The following is an 18,242-nucleotide window of genomic DNA, read 5'->3' on the forward strand; positions in this document are numbered from 1 at the left end:
CTTCCTGTCCACTTCATCCTTTAATCGCCTGTTTTACTTTCTGCCATCCTTAATTTTGAATTATTATAGTTTCGTCGTTCCTCAATCAGGTCAAATATCTACCGAGTTTTACGTTGACTTTTAGTTAATCTCTCCTTTCTTCCTAACCTTTCTTCAGAAGCCCTACTGACCTCATTCTTCACGAATCTCCATTCTTTCTCTAATGTGTTCACTTCAGCCTTTTCATTTTGTCTTTGTGAAACACGTTTCTTGAAACAACCCTTCACACTCTTTTCTCTCAACTTTCTAGATTCTGTTTCCTTGTATTCCTTTCTTCAATTTCTTCAACTAGAGATGAAATTTCATGAACAACGTGTTGTGGTCAGAGTCCACGCCAGTTACTGGGATGGTCTTGAAATCCAACACCTGGTCTCTGAATCTTTGCCTAATCACAATGAATTCCACAGGAATCGTCCACGTACACAGCCTCCATTTGTAGTGTTTGAACCAAGTATTATCAAAGACTAAACTATGATCGGTGCAGGATTCAACCAGCCGACTTCGTCTTTCATGCCTCTGTCCAAGTCCGAGATTTTCTACGGCATTACCTTCTCTTCCTTGGCCTACCGCTGCATTCTTGTCCCGCATCACAGTTAGATTATCGTCTCCTTTTAAATATTGTATTAAATCTTCTATCTATTCATATATTCTTTCGATTTCTTCCTCATGTGCTGAACTGGCTTGGTGTCTATCTTGACAACAATGATTCGTTCACTATGATCATAGTAGTACTCGTAGTTTACCCGCTGCTCTGTCTTCGTATTCATTAGTAAACCAACCCATGCATGTCCCATTTTTTATTTTGTTGTGATAATTCTGTAATCGCCTGAACAAAACTCTTTTTCTTCCTGCCAACGTACTTCACTTATACAAACTACATCTAACATTAGTCTATTTTTTCTCTTTTCACACTCTCTAACCTAAAACGACGTTCGAAACTTCTAACATTCCACGCCCGACTCACAGAATGTTAGTATTCATCTTCCTAATGATAGCCCTCTGCTGTGTAATCCCCACCTAGAGATCCAAATGGGGGTCTATTTTACGTCCGAATAATTTTACCCGGGTGCAAGCAATCATCAGTACATTATTCATTCACACAGAGACACCTGCATGTCCTCAGGATTTAGTTACGGATGTAGTTTCCCGTTTCTTTCAGCTGTGCAGGCGATATCATACAATTATCCTACTTCTTAAAGGCTGCTACCTCTCTTTCGATGAAGCATTCCATAGTCTGGTCTCTGTACAGGTACCCGTCCGATATGATTGCACCCATGGCTCGGCTGTCTGCATCGTTGGGAAGCGCAAACCTTCCCACAGCGGCAAGGTCACAAGCTTCCCAGAGGAGGTTTACTAAGATAGATAACTTTAATCATGTTCTCTTCATGTCATTTCCAGCTATGAAAGTAATTGGCTATGGGATAAACATTGGAGAACTCAAACGTTCAAGTTTAGAGTGATTGTTTTTGAACTAACCCATTCTGGTAACATCAAGACTCGTCATATTCCAAGCCACTATTCGTACAAGGGGTTGCCTCAGTTGCCCAATCGAGGATGCAAACGTATGGTCCCACATGTTTTTGCTCAAGTTCCGCACGCTGACGAACGGTTGGTATGGTAAGTTGAGCTATATAACCATTGAGTTGGTTAGAGTCGAGTAGCTGTGAGCTTGCATTCGGGAGATGGTGGGTTTTAATCCTACTGTCGGCAGTCCTTACGTTTGTTTCCCGTGTTTTCCCATTTTCAAAACAGGGAAACGCTGGAACGCTAGCTTAAGTGAGGCCACGGCCGCTACCTTTCCAATACTAGCGCTTTCCCATCCTTGCGTCACCGGAAACGTCCCATGTATTGGAAGACGTTAAACCACTAGCAACAATAGAAAAGTTGCGCTGTAATAATGGATGCACGGATGCATGGTTTGTTTTGAAACAATTAGCTGGTAAATATGAATAAAATAAGATGAAATGGAAGAATTGACACCTAGTAGTAGTAGTAGTAATAGTAGTAGTTGTGCAGTTGTACAGAATAGCGTGTCTGCCTCATACCCAGGTGTCATTCTGGGCTAGTCTAAGGATTTCATCCTGAACTGAGGCCAGCAACGGGGTCCACTCGGCCTTATGAGTCATACTGAGGAACTAATGATATGAGGAACAGTAAAATAGAGGTTGTTAATAGAATGAGCCAATAGTTCAGTGGAATTGTTGACTGTCTGTATTGGCTTGAGATAACACCTGTTTTATCAAGAGCAATAGCCTTACCATCAGAGAGACCTAAAATGTTCTTTTCAGATTTGTGCACGGCAGACTCGACTGCAGTCTTACTTTAGTAATTTAAACATGAAGTAAAACCTTTCACATTTATGGATGGACCTACAAGTCCGATAGTTCGGCCGCCACCGTCAGCGTTTGCACTCTTTTAGCGGTTAGCCTCGACATCGAACTTGAGCTTGTAAGGTGACCATGTGAGGTTAAGCCTGAAGTGGAATCCAAGCCTGTTAGGTTAAGCCTGCACACGTAGTCAGCGTTGGGTGTTGAGGTCAAGTGAGGTTACACATGCAATCTTAGCTGATACACCTCAGTGGTGGATGCCTCCTCTTATGCACTGGCGGTGGCAGTTATGGGTGAACTGACCGATTTCTACCACTATAATGGTTGATTTTGAAGCAGTTGGGGACAGCCTAACTTCGGACTGATGCAGAATTAAGATTGGCGTTACAAAGCTTTATGCTCATAGCCACTTGTTGCCAAATATTACAAGAAAGGCACTGACATCTTGCGTGAACGTAGTTCATCTTCGTATTCAAAAGATAGGATAAAAACCTCGACATTTTTGAAAATTGACGCTTATCCGATTTATTCGAAATACCGCCTGATTTGTTCATTGATGATATACAGTATTTATTATCGCTGTAATATCAAAAAATCATTACTTTTGTTCTTACATTATTGAGTCTCGAAAAACCGATAGTTGAAAGAAGGTCGTTAAATGCAGAATAGTTTGTTAAGAGGTACGTGCACTTTAAATATAAACATAGTGTATTAATTTGCATTTTAATCTGTATGATATCCTCTATTACTGGGCTCCATATCATCAGTTGTTAATTATTTATTTAGAAATGATACGAATTAGAGTCACGTGGAAATTTATTTGAGTAGAGTAAAAATGATAGGTGAAGACGATGCTGAAGATAATAATTAAGGTGGTTTCTAAGCAACAGGAAGAACAGCCAAATTTCCATTCCGAGGTCTTTTCATGATATATTTTAGGCTCGAACGGTTATGATGCATGTGGGAACTTGGCGAGATCAAAAGTCACACAGAGTAAAGGAAAACTGCCGTAGTTCAGTGCTCTTCTTTTGATGAAACGCGAGCAAATTCAAATGCAATTACATGGAGCCTGTTGCTATTCCTTCAGAGTGAGAAAGTCATGTTCAGTTACGGCTTCAAGCAGACACTTTAAGTACCACCAAATTATCTTGGGATTCTCGCGTTTAAGTACGTGTTCCAACAAATCAGCGCTTCCTTCCAACTTTCCTTTCTTTTATCTCTCCTTTACGAGTTGTTAAAGGGAAGTGGCAAGGAAATGAATGGCTTCATATATCTAGATAATGTGATAAAACACCTGTTAGTTTCACAAGTGCATGGTTAGTTTCGTATGTGTGATATACGTTGTGGAGCAAAGACGGCTGCTTTCGCACTCCCCATTCCTTCAACTGCCTCCCTTTATAAAATTCGTGTATAATATACTGCTGTGAAGAGAGGGCGTTCTTTCGTTAGGTATAGCCTAATTATGTGAATAAATTTCAAATAATAAACTGTCTACCGGTCTGAAACCATTTTCATGCATCATAGGTACTTTCGCAGTATCTGGACTTGACCATTATTATAATGGTTCCTTTCTGGTGAGAATCTGACGTGGAATTTCTGAACTGTAATGAACTCTATGGCTGAAATGTTTCCGGCACATTTCTCAAAATGTGTTTCTTACTCAAACGTAGAGGTATACATCTACATATATAAAATTGGATGTTGGTGTATTTCAAATTAATAGAATCAGAAACTACTGCACCGATTTCGCTGTAATTTTCACAGTTTGTTCTTATTACATTTAAGAGGGATTATGAAGTGGTTTGAACGAAATCTGATTGGTAGTCCGGCACTAAGGGGTGAAAAATAAAATAGGGTAAGATAAGCAAACCGCAAGACAAGCCTGATCAGCGGATTGCCTACACAACAATATATGAGGATTATGATGTGTTTCTTAAAACTTATTTCTGCTTTTATCTTCTATATAATTATATAAAAAGGAACAGTCAAAGTTCTGTCCCCATGGCACAGGGGGGTGAGAAGGTAAGAAAATGTCGCAAATTACAGAGATTACGGGTGAATGTGTGTATGTTCCAGCTTAGCTCTCAACCAAATTTGATACTCATATAACTTACTATCTGGAACAATTACTGTAAGGGCAAGAAACCCCTAGCATCCCCCTAAAGGAAGGGGGATGAAATTTAAAAATCCGAAAATGACGATATGAGACGAATTCATAGCCTTTGGGGTCGCTGAGATGAACTGTGACACTCTGAATGCTGCTTAAGTCAAAGTTCGTTCCCAATTGGTATGGTAAACATATTACGACTTACTGTTTTTGTGAAAGAAAACTGTAGGGTAAGACACACATACGGGCGGTATCGTACAGTATATAGAATGACTGTCATGACTGACTGACTGACTGACTGACTGACTGACTCATTCATCATAGCCTAGCCAAAACTGCTGGACATAAAGATGTAATTTTGGATTGTTTCCGGAAATTCCTTTTTAAGGGGGTGCGGTGTAAAGAGGTTAAACAGAGGCTGAATACTTTTTACGAGGATACTTATATCTTAAAAACTGAAGATATTACAGACGTTAAAAAATTGGTATTTGGAATCTTCTTTAAAAATGAACAAATTTTTTATTTTTGGAAAATTCAGTTTAATAGGTGTGAACGGCATTGACAAAGAGGGTGAGTTTTTAAAAAGACTATATATGTCTACAGTATTTCTCAGAAAGGTAACATTTTACACACAAGAAAATTGGTATTTGGAATGTCCTGTGAACGTAAAGAAACACAGGTAATTTGTTTTCGGAAAATCCGCTTAAGGGGAACTGAAAAAGAGGATGAATTTCTAAAATGAGCGTATCGATAGCACATCTCAACACTTAACATGTTACAGCCCTGAAAATTTGTATTTTTAATCTCTTTTAAAAATAAAGAACCACATATTTTTTCCAGAAAAAACACTTAAGGACTGAAAAGGGAGTGGCATTCTCTCAAAAATTGAAGATTTTACAGACGTGAAAATTGGTATTTGGAGTCACCTTTAAAACTAAAGGAATACGAATTTTTTTGTTTTCAGAATATCCACATAAGGGGGTGAAAGAATATTTTAATTATTTGTATGAGGATACTTATATTTCAAAAATTAAAGGTGTTGCAGACGTGAAAATTGGTGTTTGGAATCTCCTTTAAAAATAAAGAAACCTGATTCTCTTGTTTCTTGAAAATCCACATAGGGGGAATAATTGAGACATTAGTTGAATTATTTTTACGAGGATATTTGCATCTCAAAAGCTGAAGATGTTATAAACGTGAAATTGGTATTTGGAATCTGCTTTAAAAAATAAAGAAATGTGTATATATTTTTTTTTGTTTTCGTAAAATCTACTTAGGTGAGTTGGGGTGGGGGTAGGACAGATAAAGGGGTTGCATTATTTCTATGGGGATACTTATATGTCAAAAACTAAAGATGTTACTGACGTGGAAATACCTAGGAATTTTGAATCTCCTTCAAAAGTAAACTTTCATTCGACTTGAGAGAAGACTATTTCCCACACCTACAGTTCTAAGTCGCATCTTAGAACCCAAAAGGCAATAGAACAAACGTGGTTTACAAAGACTTTCTGGGGTAAATGAAACTCAATTCTTCGGTGAGTTTTTATACTTTAGGTATTTTCAGATAATATCTTAGCACAGTACCGAGGAACGATTACTTGTATCAGATGACGAAATCCACGCGAGCGAAGCCACAGATACATACTATGTTCATTTACCATTGGTACATACTGCCCTGCCAAATGTCTTGGACTTAACATTTTTACTTGGACTTACTATTAATTCCTGTGCTTTTTCTTGCTGATTCTCCTACAGCATGCCTGTACGCCTCCCACTCACTTTCTATACTCCAAACCTGTTAACCGGCCATTGTTTGAAACTTTTCCCTAATCGTACCCACGTACTGCTAATTTCCTCAACCTAGATATTTTCTACGTTCATCCTTCTGCACGCAGAATCCATTTCCTCTACACTAGGGTTAGTGATGCTTAATTACTTTAATTATATTGTCGAAATAATATATTTTCTAAATTCAAAGTCAGTTATGATGTAGTCTATTACCGAGGTATTTGGCAGCGCAGTTTTGGCGATATAGCAGTGATCTTGCACTCGTGGGGTGGTAGGTTCGATTCCCACTGTCGGCAGCCCTAACGATGGTTTTTCGCAGCTTCCCATTTTCTCACATATGTTGGGGCTGTACTTCAATTAAGGTCACGGTTGCCTTAAGACCTGTCTACGTGAGTGAGACATAAAATAAATAAATTGCAATATAGTCTATTATGGATGTAAAGTCCCTAATCACACGAATAGCCTTATACTTGAAAACGAATTAGCAAGTGCTAATTACATATTAGCACGCAAATCTAATAAACGCTTCCCGTTCGTATTAGCTTCCATATCTGCCCTTCCCTCTCATCCCGATTATATCCAAATAACCTTCAGTTCTAATTCCAATGCTCGCATTTTGATCACCCATTGACACTATGCTGCCGTTGCTGTTGACGCAGACTACACCACTCAGTGCCGAAAAAAAATCATTTTCTCCTCCACATGGTGAATACACTGAGGCGTATTAATTCGTGCAACTACCAGATCTATCCACATCATTAGTTCATTTAAGTACCTTTATGCATATTGTGTTTCTTCTAATAAACAATTCCACACCATACTCTACCTTTTCCATTTTAACACCATTAAGACAGCTGCCTCGGTGGACCAGTGGTAGAGTGTCGGCCTATGGCTCCCTAGACAGCGGGTTTAAACCCAGCGGAGGTAGTCAGATTTCTGTTTGTTGTTGTTTGTTGTTTAAAGGGAACTTACAGCTATTTGCTTTACGTCGTACCGACACAGATATGTCTTACGGCGACGATTGGATAGGAAAGGCCTAGGAATTGGAAGGAAGCGGCCGTGGCCTTAATTGAGGTACAGCTCCGGCATTTGCCTGGTGTGAAAATGGGAAACCACAGAAAACCATCTTCAGGTCTGCCGACAGTGGGGCTCGAACCCACTATCACCCGATTACTGGATACTGGCCTCACTTAAGCGACTGCAGCTATCGAGCTCGGTAACTTACAGCTAGGTCATAGGCCATCAGGTTTCTGAAGGGTGGATAAAAGTCCATTTAATACGCCGTGTCGTGCGATGTCAGCATGTAAGAAACCTCTAGAGACCCTTTTGGTGTTTACGCGACAACGTTTCTTTAAAGCTCAGCCATAGACTACTAACAGAGATTCCGTTTACTCTGCCATCTGGTAGAGTTGCCCCTCGAAGTCGATGAGCAGACAGTCAGATGCGTCAAGTTGTTTTGCACACAGTAGCTGAGGCAATACGATTATTATTATTTTACCTGTTAAGAATAGTTTATTATTTAAAACCTCTTCCGAGTTATCTCGCTTTACCGAAAATCATTAACCTAAACACATACAGACACATCCTCTTTGCTCCAGTTCTACCTTTCTTAAATCAATCAATCAATCAATCAATCAATCAATCAATCAATCAATCAATCAATCAATCAATCAATCAATCAATCAATCAATCAATCAATCAATCAATCAATCAATCAATCAATCAATCAATCAATCAATCAATCAATCAATCAATCAATCAATCAATCAATCAATCAATCAATCAATCAATCAATCAATACTGATCTGCATTTAGGGCAGTCGCCCAGGTGGCAAATTCCATATCTGTCGTTTTCCTAGCCTTTTCTTAAATGATTTCAATGATTTCTTCTTCCATATGCCCCATTGATACTGATAGCACTCCGTCGAATTCTACATTGTTCGCGAGTTGTTTACATAGAGTCCCCGGTCTGTCGAATACAAATGGGATTCCTTCACTCCCATAGGTCTGAAGCTTTCCAACACCCACAGTTCCAGTGAGAATTTTTACTTTAACAATTTAGATACCACCGGTGAATTGGATATTCCAAGCGCTTGAACATAAGGGGAGATTGTTCTTAGAATATCTCCGAGATGCTCCGAGATAGCAACTGGTATATCGACTCTCTTGGCCACTTACTAGGCCACTCGCCGGTTGGATATCGTTCAACTACGACCATGACACCTGGAGCCCACACTACAACCCATAAAATAATTGAAAGAATGTTCAAGTGTACATTAATGGTGAATACTTTATTATTAGCTACGTAATTACAGCAAGTAGCGTTGGATGTAAGAGTTCTCTAAAGACTAAAATATTTTCCTGGATTTTGGAAAATCTGAGATTGATAGTTGTTCATTTGTCGTAAGCTCTAACACAGAGACTGGGGTGAGATAAAATAACTTCAAATCTGACTGTTGCCTTACGGATATTATTTTAGTTTTAAAGTTAGAAATACATTGGGAAGGCCCATAAACTCAAACGATCTTAAAACGATGTTCTAATCGGTGTCTAATGTCATGAAATATAGAAATTTCTTCGACTTTCATGACCATGCGTATCAGATTGCTGGCATTGCGGGAATTGCTTGTTAGGAATATGGAAGCTGAAGTTGAGTAGTGTGAAGACAGGTCACAGTTAATTGCAACGCAAATACTGCGAATGTGGTTTTTTTACTACTGCGCCAAGAAAATATTGGAGAGTGCACGCCGTTTATATCCCTAAACTCTATAATCACACTGGCTTTTGCCCACCGAAACGGATGCAACAGACATGCGTTTTATCATTGCTATTGGGCAAAATATTTCCTGTAATTAATCCATTACCCCATGTCTCGAAATAAAAACTGCAACAATAACTTTTATTTCAGAAATTGTATTTTCATCTCTCTAACCACCGAACTAAATACAAGCCATAATTTCTTCTTCTGGTCGGCTGGGGTAAACTACAAAACTCTGAACTCAAAAAAAATATAGTAGGCACCACTTAAAGTAGTTAATATCTACTTATTGAAATTTAGTAAATTGTGTGTGTTTGTGTGATCCAGTTAGTTCTATAAACCTTGGTAATTATTATTTATTTGTAGTAATTGAGATTAGTGATAATGATTTAGATTTTACGTTGAGTAGTTCCCTAGGTGTACGGTAGATTACGTGTTCGATTTTGGGTTGGGAGAAAGGAAGATATAATATTAACTTCTTTTATTTAAATATTGGTTGGTTCGTTGATAGAATACTTACTTACTTACAAAGCAGCGTTTAAATTCGTACAGGCAACAGACACAGTATCTCGAAGAGCATTTCGCCGGTTAAACCTATCGCGAATGTACCGTATCATTAGCCACCATCGAGAATAAAGAGAATAGTGTACTGTAGTCAAGAAAAATCAACTTATGCCTGTATTCTGGTAACTTACTTGTAATTTGTAGATTTTAATTTCTATTAGAGCATAGTACTACAAAATAGCAATAATGGAAGGCAAAGTACGTTCTAATACAATGGGTGCTGCGTCAGCATTTTCCCACATTTTTGGCGGGAAATTTGAATTTTTGCTGAGTCAGCATTTTTCTGTTGTGGAACGATCATTGACCCCTAGTCAGTGACGTCACCATGGCGTCAAACCTCACCTGCGTGGGCTGACCTAACCTCACATAGGTGAGGCTATACGTCATGATTACGTTTTAACCTAACCCTGCAAACACGGTCGCTAACCTAACCTCACTGGATCACGTTGGCGACCGAGTTTTTTGGGGAGGGTGTAGAGGGTCCACTCCTCACCCCCTGGATGCCACCTTCCGACCCCTAGCAAAAACATGGGAAGGTATATAGACTGCTCTTTCTCCCAGAGGTCCACCTCCCGATCCTTGACCAAAAATATTTATGGTTTCTTCGGGAGTATACTAGAAGCCAGGCATGGCACTTCGTACAGTACACTCTGATGGGCGCGTGTGGGAATAGACTTTACTGTTCAACTCTTAACGTCGAAGAGTAAAAGGTGGCTAGTGCGCATGCGTAGAGGTAGCATACATGCGCAACTAGACATAGTGCACTATAACAGACAAGGAAACAGAAAGTGTATACAAAAAAATTACTAACACATCGGACTAGCGGACTAGCAGATAGTTCTGTATCTTCTGCTTGGTTGCGTATATGAAAGAGATGTTAGGCTCACCTGCCAATATTGAATCCATACAACTTGTGTGTGATTCCCTGATGTTTTGTTACTCTGTTAATAGAAGGGGGTAGGTGTGGAGGTAGGGGGGAACGCATTACGCGTGTTGGGGGACGTACAGCATGCGTCCTCTGCCAAGTAGCGGAATTGAGCAAGATGGCAGCGTGCCTAGCAATTTTGAATGCATACAACCCAAATTTGTGCTTAGAACATACATGGTCGGTTGTTACTTTTCCGTGTTCATGAATTTAAAATCTACATGTATTTTGTAATGAACAGAAACGTTTTGAACAGTAAGCGTACAATACCTTATGTTCTGAACAGAAAATAACGTCTACATGTTCATTTTTGTGAAGGAACCTCGCCATTTTGACACTTCTAAGAGGAGTCGGTAATTGGGACGCTTTGAAAGGGGGAGAGTGGGGTTACGTTAGGGTTTAAAGGCAAGGTTAGGTTAACACACGTGTTAACCTCACCTACAAGTTACCTTACGTGTTCAACTCCTTCAAGGGGAGTCATTAAAGATCGTGTGTGAGGTTAGTAACAAAGTTAGGTTATAATGTCATAACAACGTTCTAACCTCAGTTACATGTCATCAAATTGATTAAGCTTTTCTAAGAGCAGACGGCAAAGTGCCTGTGTGAGGTTAGTTTAGGTTAACACACGTCTTAACGTTATTTGCAGGTCAGCTAACCAATTCGGCTTCTTCAAGGGGGGGGCAGGAGGGGGGGTGACACATCCAGTTTGACTCTTCTAAAGGTGCTTATGACCTGACGGGTCAGAACCGCTTCTAATAGCAGAATTAGCTGAAGCCTACAAAAATTAATTCTTTAAACTCATGCACAAAAAGCACTTACTACTTTGGTTAAATTTCTCTTTTAACGTTGACAGCTCTGATATACTTACGCCTATGATAAGTCTTGGAACTGGAACATAAGCTTCAAACCTACGTATGAACTAATACTTAGTTGTAACATAATAAACAAAAATTAAGACGAGATGCTTTCTTCTTCCTAAATTTAGGGTTGAAATGTTGATATTGACATGCAGGCTATTCAGATGTTAACGCAAGCTTCGGGTTAGTGTAGAAAGAAACGGGTTACTACCCCCACACCTATGAGAAGAATACAGACACTCAGTCCCTGCGTTAAGCTATTTATGTATAAAAGATCATCGACTAGTAAAATTTCATTCATGTAACATATGTTCCTTCACATACTATTAGACAATGAAACACACAATAAAAGCAGTTTCGGTGGAGTCGAAATTTTGTTAACTGATTCGGTCCTTCAAGTGGACCCCGTCCGTTGCGACTCCTCCAAAATGGTTCGTGCCTTGACCGATGTGGATAACTGATTCGGCTTCTTCAAAGGACCACCATCCGTTTCGGCTCCTCCGAAGGGGTTTGTAACTTGACAGATTTGGCTAAATGATTCGGCTCATTCAAGGGATTCTCATCCGTTTCGGGTCTGAAGTTGTGCGTTGTGCTTCTTCAGAAGAATACAAACATTCAGTCTCCGAGTTAAAATATTTAGGTACAAAATATCTTCGACTTAGTAGAATTTTATCCTACAAATATTCCCTTACATACTATTTACAGTAAAAACACACAATATAAGAGAACTGATTGATAACAATAGTTTTTGTACACTCAGAATTTTGTCCCAGACATCTTCAAAAATTCTACACCTCTACTCATGCATTGCTAGACCTAGCTAGGTTACAAGACTCAGCATATACCACACATATCAACAACCACAACAACAAAATCCGTAGTTCTAGACGACATTATATTGATATTAAAGAACGCATTTACGGAAACATAACACTTAATACAACATGAAATCACCATGAACAAGAACATGAACACGTTTAATGATGCACGCACTTCTATCACATCGTTGTGCATATCGTACTTACTTTGCCTATATTATAGACTTATAACTAAAAACGGGGGATTATTCATAATTAATATCAAAGCATGCATACGGTCTTCAGTCATCAAGTGAAATAAATGCATGACGATATATTCCAACTAGTGCTGGGAATAAGGAGGAAGTCTCGAACTGGATTCAACTAGACGAACGCAAGAAATCTGACGCGCACTAATGCACATCCGGAAGCAAGCTACTACGATCTGTCTAAGCATCCATAATAATAATAATAATAATAATAATAATAATAATAATAATAATAATAATAATAATAATAATAATAATAATAATTAGTTTACTGTGTTCTGATCAATATTTGTAACAATAGTAAACTTCTTTCAGCGAATCTCAAATATTTCTATGGTCATGGGAGCTACTTGAGCTGATTTTCTTTTTTTGCTAATTGCTTTACGTCGCACCGACACAGACTGGTCTTATGGCGACGATGGGATAGGAAAGGGTTAGGAGTGGGAAGGAAGCGGCTGTGGCCTTAATTAAGGTACAGTCCCAGCATTTGCCTGGTGTGAAAATGGGAAACCACGGAAATCCATCTTCAGGGCTGCTGACTGTGGGATTCGAACCCACTCTCTCCCGGATGCAAGCTCACAGCCGCACGCCACTAACCGCACGGCCAACTCGCCCGATGGTAAAAAGAACAAGAAGAAATCATGGGAGGTTAACAGTATAAGGGTAAGGTTCTGAATAAGCTAGCCAGACAAGCAAAAATTTAATGTATAAGCATTTTATGCGAGAATCACATGCTGGCACGCCGATTCACGACGTTGCCAAGTCACAGGAATAAACAGCTGAAGCTGAGGGGCAAGTGGGAACGTACTGTTACAGTAAACAGGTAAACATCAAACATGAAAAGACTGTGACGAATTTAGATGGTTTTAATAAAGACATTCTTAGGGTACGTTTATGCTGCAGCTTCGCAGATGGCACATGGATGCTCGCGCTAGCACCTCGCTGCTGGCTATAGCCAGGCTGCTAGCCATGAAGCTTTTACCCTGCAGCAGTCCCGCGCGCACGCTACTGGCAGCTCTCAGGTGTAGTCGAAAATTGAAAACAGCGGAACTGATAGTGGGTTCGAATCCCACTATCTTCCGGATGCCAGCTCACCCCATTGTCGGCAGCCCTGAAGATAGTTTTCCGTGGTTTACCATTTTCACACCAGGCAAATGCTGGGGCTACCTTAATTAAGACCACGGCCACTTCCTTCCAACTCTTAGGCCTTTCCTATCACATCGTCGCCATAAGACCTACCTGTGTCCTCTGCTCCTCTTGTGTCAACTGAAGTAGAACGAAGTTTTTTTCAACGTACAAGGCTTTGTTGGCTGAAAATAGGAAATATTTTTTATTTGAAAATTGGTACAAGGTATTCATTGTATATTGTAACTCAGGGCTCATAAACTGAAGATACAGAAGCTTGTAAAAACAATCACAGCATGCTTTCTCTATTTACTGACAATTTTAATAAAATAAGACGCAAGAACAACAATATCAAATTGTATAGTTTAACTTCTCTTGTGCATTTTATTCATAAATAAATGGTACGTTGTCATAAACTGACATATAAATTGATTTTACAACTGGAAATTTACCTGAAATATAATGCTGTCAAGTCATATTTTTATGTTATTTTCCATATATTGGTAAATTTTAGGTCATATGAGCAATTTTTCTGTGCATGTTACGGTGATTTTTAGGTCATAAAAATCATAGCCTCAGTTATAAGGTGTAAAGCGCCAAGTATAAACAATAAGAAGGCTAATATCGTAGCATGGTTATCCAGTAAATCAATTCCACACTCGGCTCCACAAACACGCGCGGAATTGTTGCAGATGTTTAAAATGAATTAAGTCGCGTTATAAAGTTTACGAACTTCACGTTGTCACTCGTGAGCAATGTCATAGCGTTGTACGCTTGCCGCCGTACGTTGCCAGTACAGTCGGCTATAACATGAATGGGCACGAGTAGAGGGATTCGTGTCACAAGGAAACACTACTTTCAAACTCGCATACACGGAGAAATTAGTTCACGAAGCTATTGAAAGTATTACGACAAACGCATAGATGGTCTGTGTTTGGCATGCTGAAACCATCCTAGAAGATGACTTCAAAAGGGAGGTTATTATCGATAAAGCCTTGGAACCGGTAATCATCAACCTGCAAGGATCTGCATCGCGTACTTATACGAGTGATGGAGAGGAGAATACGGAATAATAAATGAGGTACGGTGGAGTAATTTTACTTGAATCTCTGACAAGGTATCGAGAATCCATTATTTACAGAATTTACATTGTTATTGCTTTCACATTGCGTCTTCGTTCAAATATGCATTGATGTGAAATTCATAAAACTAGCCTATATGTAAAAAGTGTCTTGTAAACCGGAGCTTTGTAGCTCAATATCCTCAATGGCTAGAACTTCCGAAGTAATCTTACGGGATGATTTACATAGTAATTAAAGCTAACAAAACAACCTAATGTAAGGATGAAATGAAATGGCGTATGGCTTTTAGTGCCGGGAGTGTCCGAGGACTTGTTCGGCTCGCCTGGTGCAGGTCTTCTGATTTGACACCCGTAGGCGACCTGCACGTCGTGTTGAGGATAAAATGATTATGAAGACGACACATACACCTAGCCCCCGGGCCGGCGGAATTAACCAATGATGGTTAAAATTCCCAACCCTGTCGGGAATCGAACCGGGACCCCTGTGACCAAAGGCCAGCACGCTGACCATTTTGCCATGGAGCAGGACAATCTAAGGATAACTTTTAGCTATTGCATTGTCTCCCGCGTTAGAACGTCATAGTTCGTATTATCCCTCTATTTCTGTCTCTGTCTGTACTACCCGACATCGTTCGTGCCGCCTAGTATAGAGCTGCATTATAAATGACGTAACGCTTCACGTCATCAATATTAGTTAGCAGCAGGAAAACGTTCAGAACACCCTTCATATGAGTGAGACTGCATACGACACTGGGGACGAGGCATTTGTCTGCAGTACCACTGCCTTCGTGATGTACTTCACGAACGCAGTGACAGCACCATTAGTCCACAGTCATAGTACAGCTCTAGGCCTACCTGCCTACCTATTTCTTTTCCTGCGTGCATTAAATAGTCACGAATTGTCAATAACATGCGGCCATTTGTTTACCGAAAAATACAGTTTCTCTCAGATGCACCCCTGAATGTTGCCGGACTGAGTGGCTCAGATGGTTTCATTGCTCACCTCCTGACCCCAACGTGGCAAGTTCGATCCTGGCTCAGTCCGGTGGTATTTGATGGTGCGCAAATACGTCATCCTCATGCCGCTGGATTTTTTAATTTTTTTGCTAGTTGCTTTACATCGCACCGACACAGATAGGTCTTATGGCGATGATGGGACAGGAAAGGCCTAGGAATGGGAAGGAAGCGGCTGTGTCCTTAATTTGTCGATAGATTAACTGCCACTTAAAGAACTTCTACAGGACAAATTTCCGGCACCTCGGCGTCTCCGAAAACCGTCAAAAGTAGTTAGCGGGACGTAAAACAATAACATTATTACTATTCTGCATGTCAAAGATATCATTCTTATTCACACTAGCCTACTCTTGTTGAGTATAGGAATGTGAATCGGACTTGTTTTCCTAATTCGGTGAGTGGACACGGTGAGAGTGATTTTTCTGAGTTTTCCCAATCCTTTCTTTCTTTCTTTCTTTCTTAATCTGCTTACCCTCCAGGGTTGGTTTTTTCCTCGGACTCAGCGAGGGATCCCACCTCTACCGCCTCAAGGGCAGTGTCCTGGAGCGTGGGATATTGGGTCGAGGGGTACAACTGGGGTGGATGACCAATACCTTGCCCAGGCGGCCTCATCTGCTATGCTGAACAGGGGCCTTGCGGGGGGATAGGAAGATTGGAAGGGATAGACAAGGGAGAGAGAAGGAAGCGGCCGTGGCCTGAAGTTAGGTACCATCCCGGCATTTTCCTGGAGGAGAAGTGGGAAACCACGAAAAACCACTTCCAGGAAGGCTGAAGGGGGAATCGAAAGCACCTCTACTCAGTTGACCTCCCGAAGATGAGTGGACCCCGTTCCAGTCCTCGTACCACTTTTCAAATTTCGTGGAAGAGCCGGGAATCGAACCCGGGCCTCCGGGGGGAGCAGCTAATCACACTAACCACTACACCACAGAGGCGGACTTTCCCAATCCTTTCGGGAGAAGTCACAGATTTTAAATTCCCGTAGCAGCTATTTCAGTCTCAGCATCAAAATAAGTTCAAGGAAATGTCTAGTTCAGTCTTACCGTAGGATGATTTTTGTGGTTCCTCATTTTCACACCATGCAAATGCTAAGGTTGTAACTTCCTTGTAACTACCTTCAAAATACAGTGTTGCTGGAAAGACACCTGGGAATTCCGAAATGAAATGCTGCTTCAGACACAAGACACAAGAATGTGACGTATTATGAGTCAAGGCTGATATGTTGTTAATACGAGTACATCGAACATAGTGCATGTAAGAACAACAGTCATGAATACTTACGAATTGTCGTCAAATAAATTTAATATTATTTTAAAAGGATTTCCTTCCCTCCTCTGGAAGACAGTTGGTGTCTTTCATTCATTTCAATACTTCCCTTGCATTTCAAGTAGGCAAAGTTATACTCTTTGCTTTCCATATTGAAGTTACGAACTGGTCGGCAAATAATACCCAGAATCGTAATTCAATATTACAAATCCTTCTCCAGGCGAGATATCAATCCTCAGTCTAATGGATGTGACTGAATTCCAATAGATTGATGCCACTCTTTCTTAGTAAAGTTTACTTCGAAACTGCAGAATGTGGGAAGTCCCGCTATCATCTCATACACACACCCCCTCTAAAAAGTACTCCCGCATCTCTTCTTGAAAAGTTTGGAACTGGCATTTTTCTTTCCCTCGCGTTGAATCTTGCATGGTTGTATATATATATACGTCTTGAAATAATCAGTACACGTCTGGCACACTCCTTGCATTATGTTGTTCGGCTGTTCAATTGCGTTCATATTATTAGCCTACATTATGCTAGAGATTTATTGCACCATATTTTTGGAGATCCAAATATAGCTCGATTTAAATTATCTGTATTCAGAATGAAACATTCAACAACGGCTTCTCTTAAACGCAGATTACAATGTTGTATGATTCTGGTGAAAACGTACAGTGACTAAGAGAGAAACTGAGCTGATACACTAGAATGATGGATTTAACTTACTAGGAATTTCACGTGTTATGTCCGTTCAGTTACACTTAGAGAAATATTGATCGTGAATTTTGAAATTTTATTTCTTTCCTTTTTTTCCTAGTTTAAAATATGTAAGTTGCCCCGATGTGTTTATAACTCACTGTCCCAAAAGGGAACGAACACCAGAAACAATTACCGACTAAACGGTGGCATGATTGCCCATACTAGATGGCCTTAATATAAAGATAATAGGTTGAACATGACTGGGCATAAACAACAGGCTAGGAGGCGAAACATCTGCCCTCTTATAGAAATAGTTAAAATCCTAAGTGGGCTTATGGCCCAATGATACAGTGGCTGAAAAATGAAATGGCGTATGGCTTTTAGTGCCGGGAGTGTCCAAGGACATGTTCGGCTCGCCAGGTGCAGGTCTTTTGATTTGACTCCCGTAGGCGACCTGCGCGTCGTGATGAGGATGGAATGATGATGAAGACGAAACATTCACCCAGTCTCCGTTGCAGCGAATTTAACCAATGATGGTTAAAATTCCAGACCCCGCCGGGAGTCAAACCCGGGACACCTGTGACCAAAGGCCAGCACGCTAACCATTTAGCCATGGAGCCGGACGATAC

At 40.2% G+C, this 18,242-nt stretch overlaps 1 protein-coding gene across 1 annotated transcript in view; it reads left to right on the forward strand.

The window, feature by feature from the left end:
- The first annotated feature begins 1,613 nt into the window (after positions 1-1,613).
- Positions 1,614-18,242, forward strand: part of LOC136863572 (discoidin domain-containing receptor 2) — a 954,446-nt gene continuing 937,817 nt past the window's right edge. The window contains exon 1 of the mRNA XM_068226000.1: positions 1,614-1,656. Within this exon, the coding sequence (XP_068082101.1) occupies positions 1,614-1,656 (43 nt within the window). The remainder of the gene's footprint in view (positions 1,657-18,242) is intronic.

Source organism: Anabrus simplex, chromosome 2 (genome assembly GCF_040414725.1).
Source record: "Anabrus simplex isolate iqAnaSimp1 chromosome 2, ASM4041472v1, whole genome shotgun sequence".
Classification (NCBI taxonomy): domain Eukaryota; kingdom Metazoa; phylum Arthropoda; class Insecta; order Orthoptera; family Tettigoniidae; genus Anabrus; species Anabrus simplex.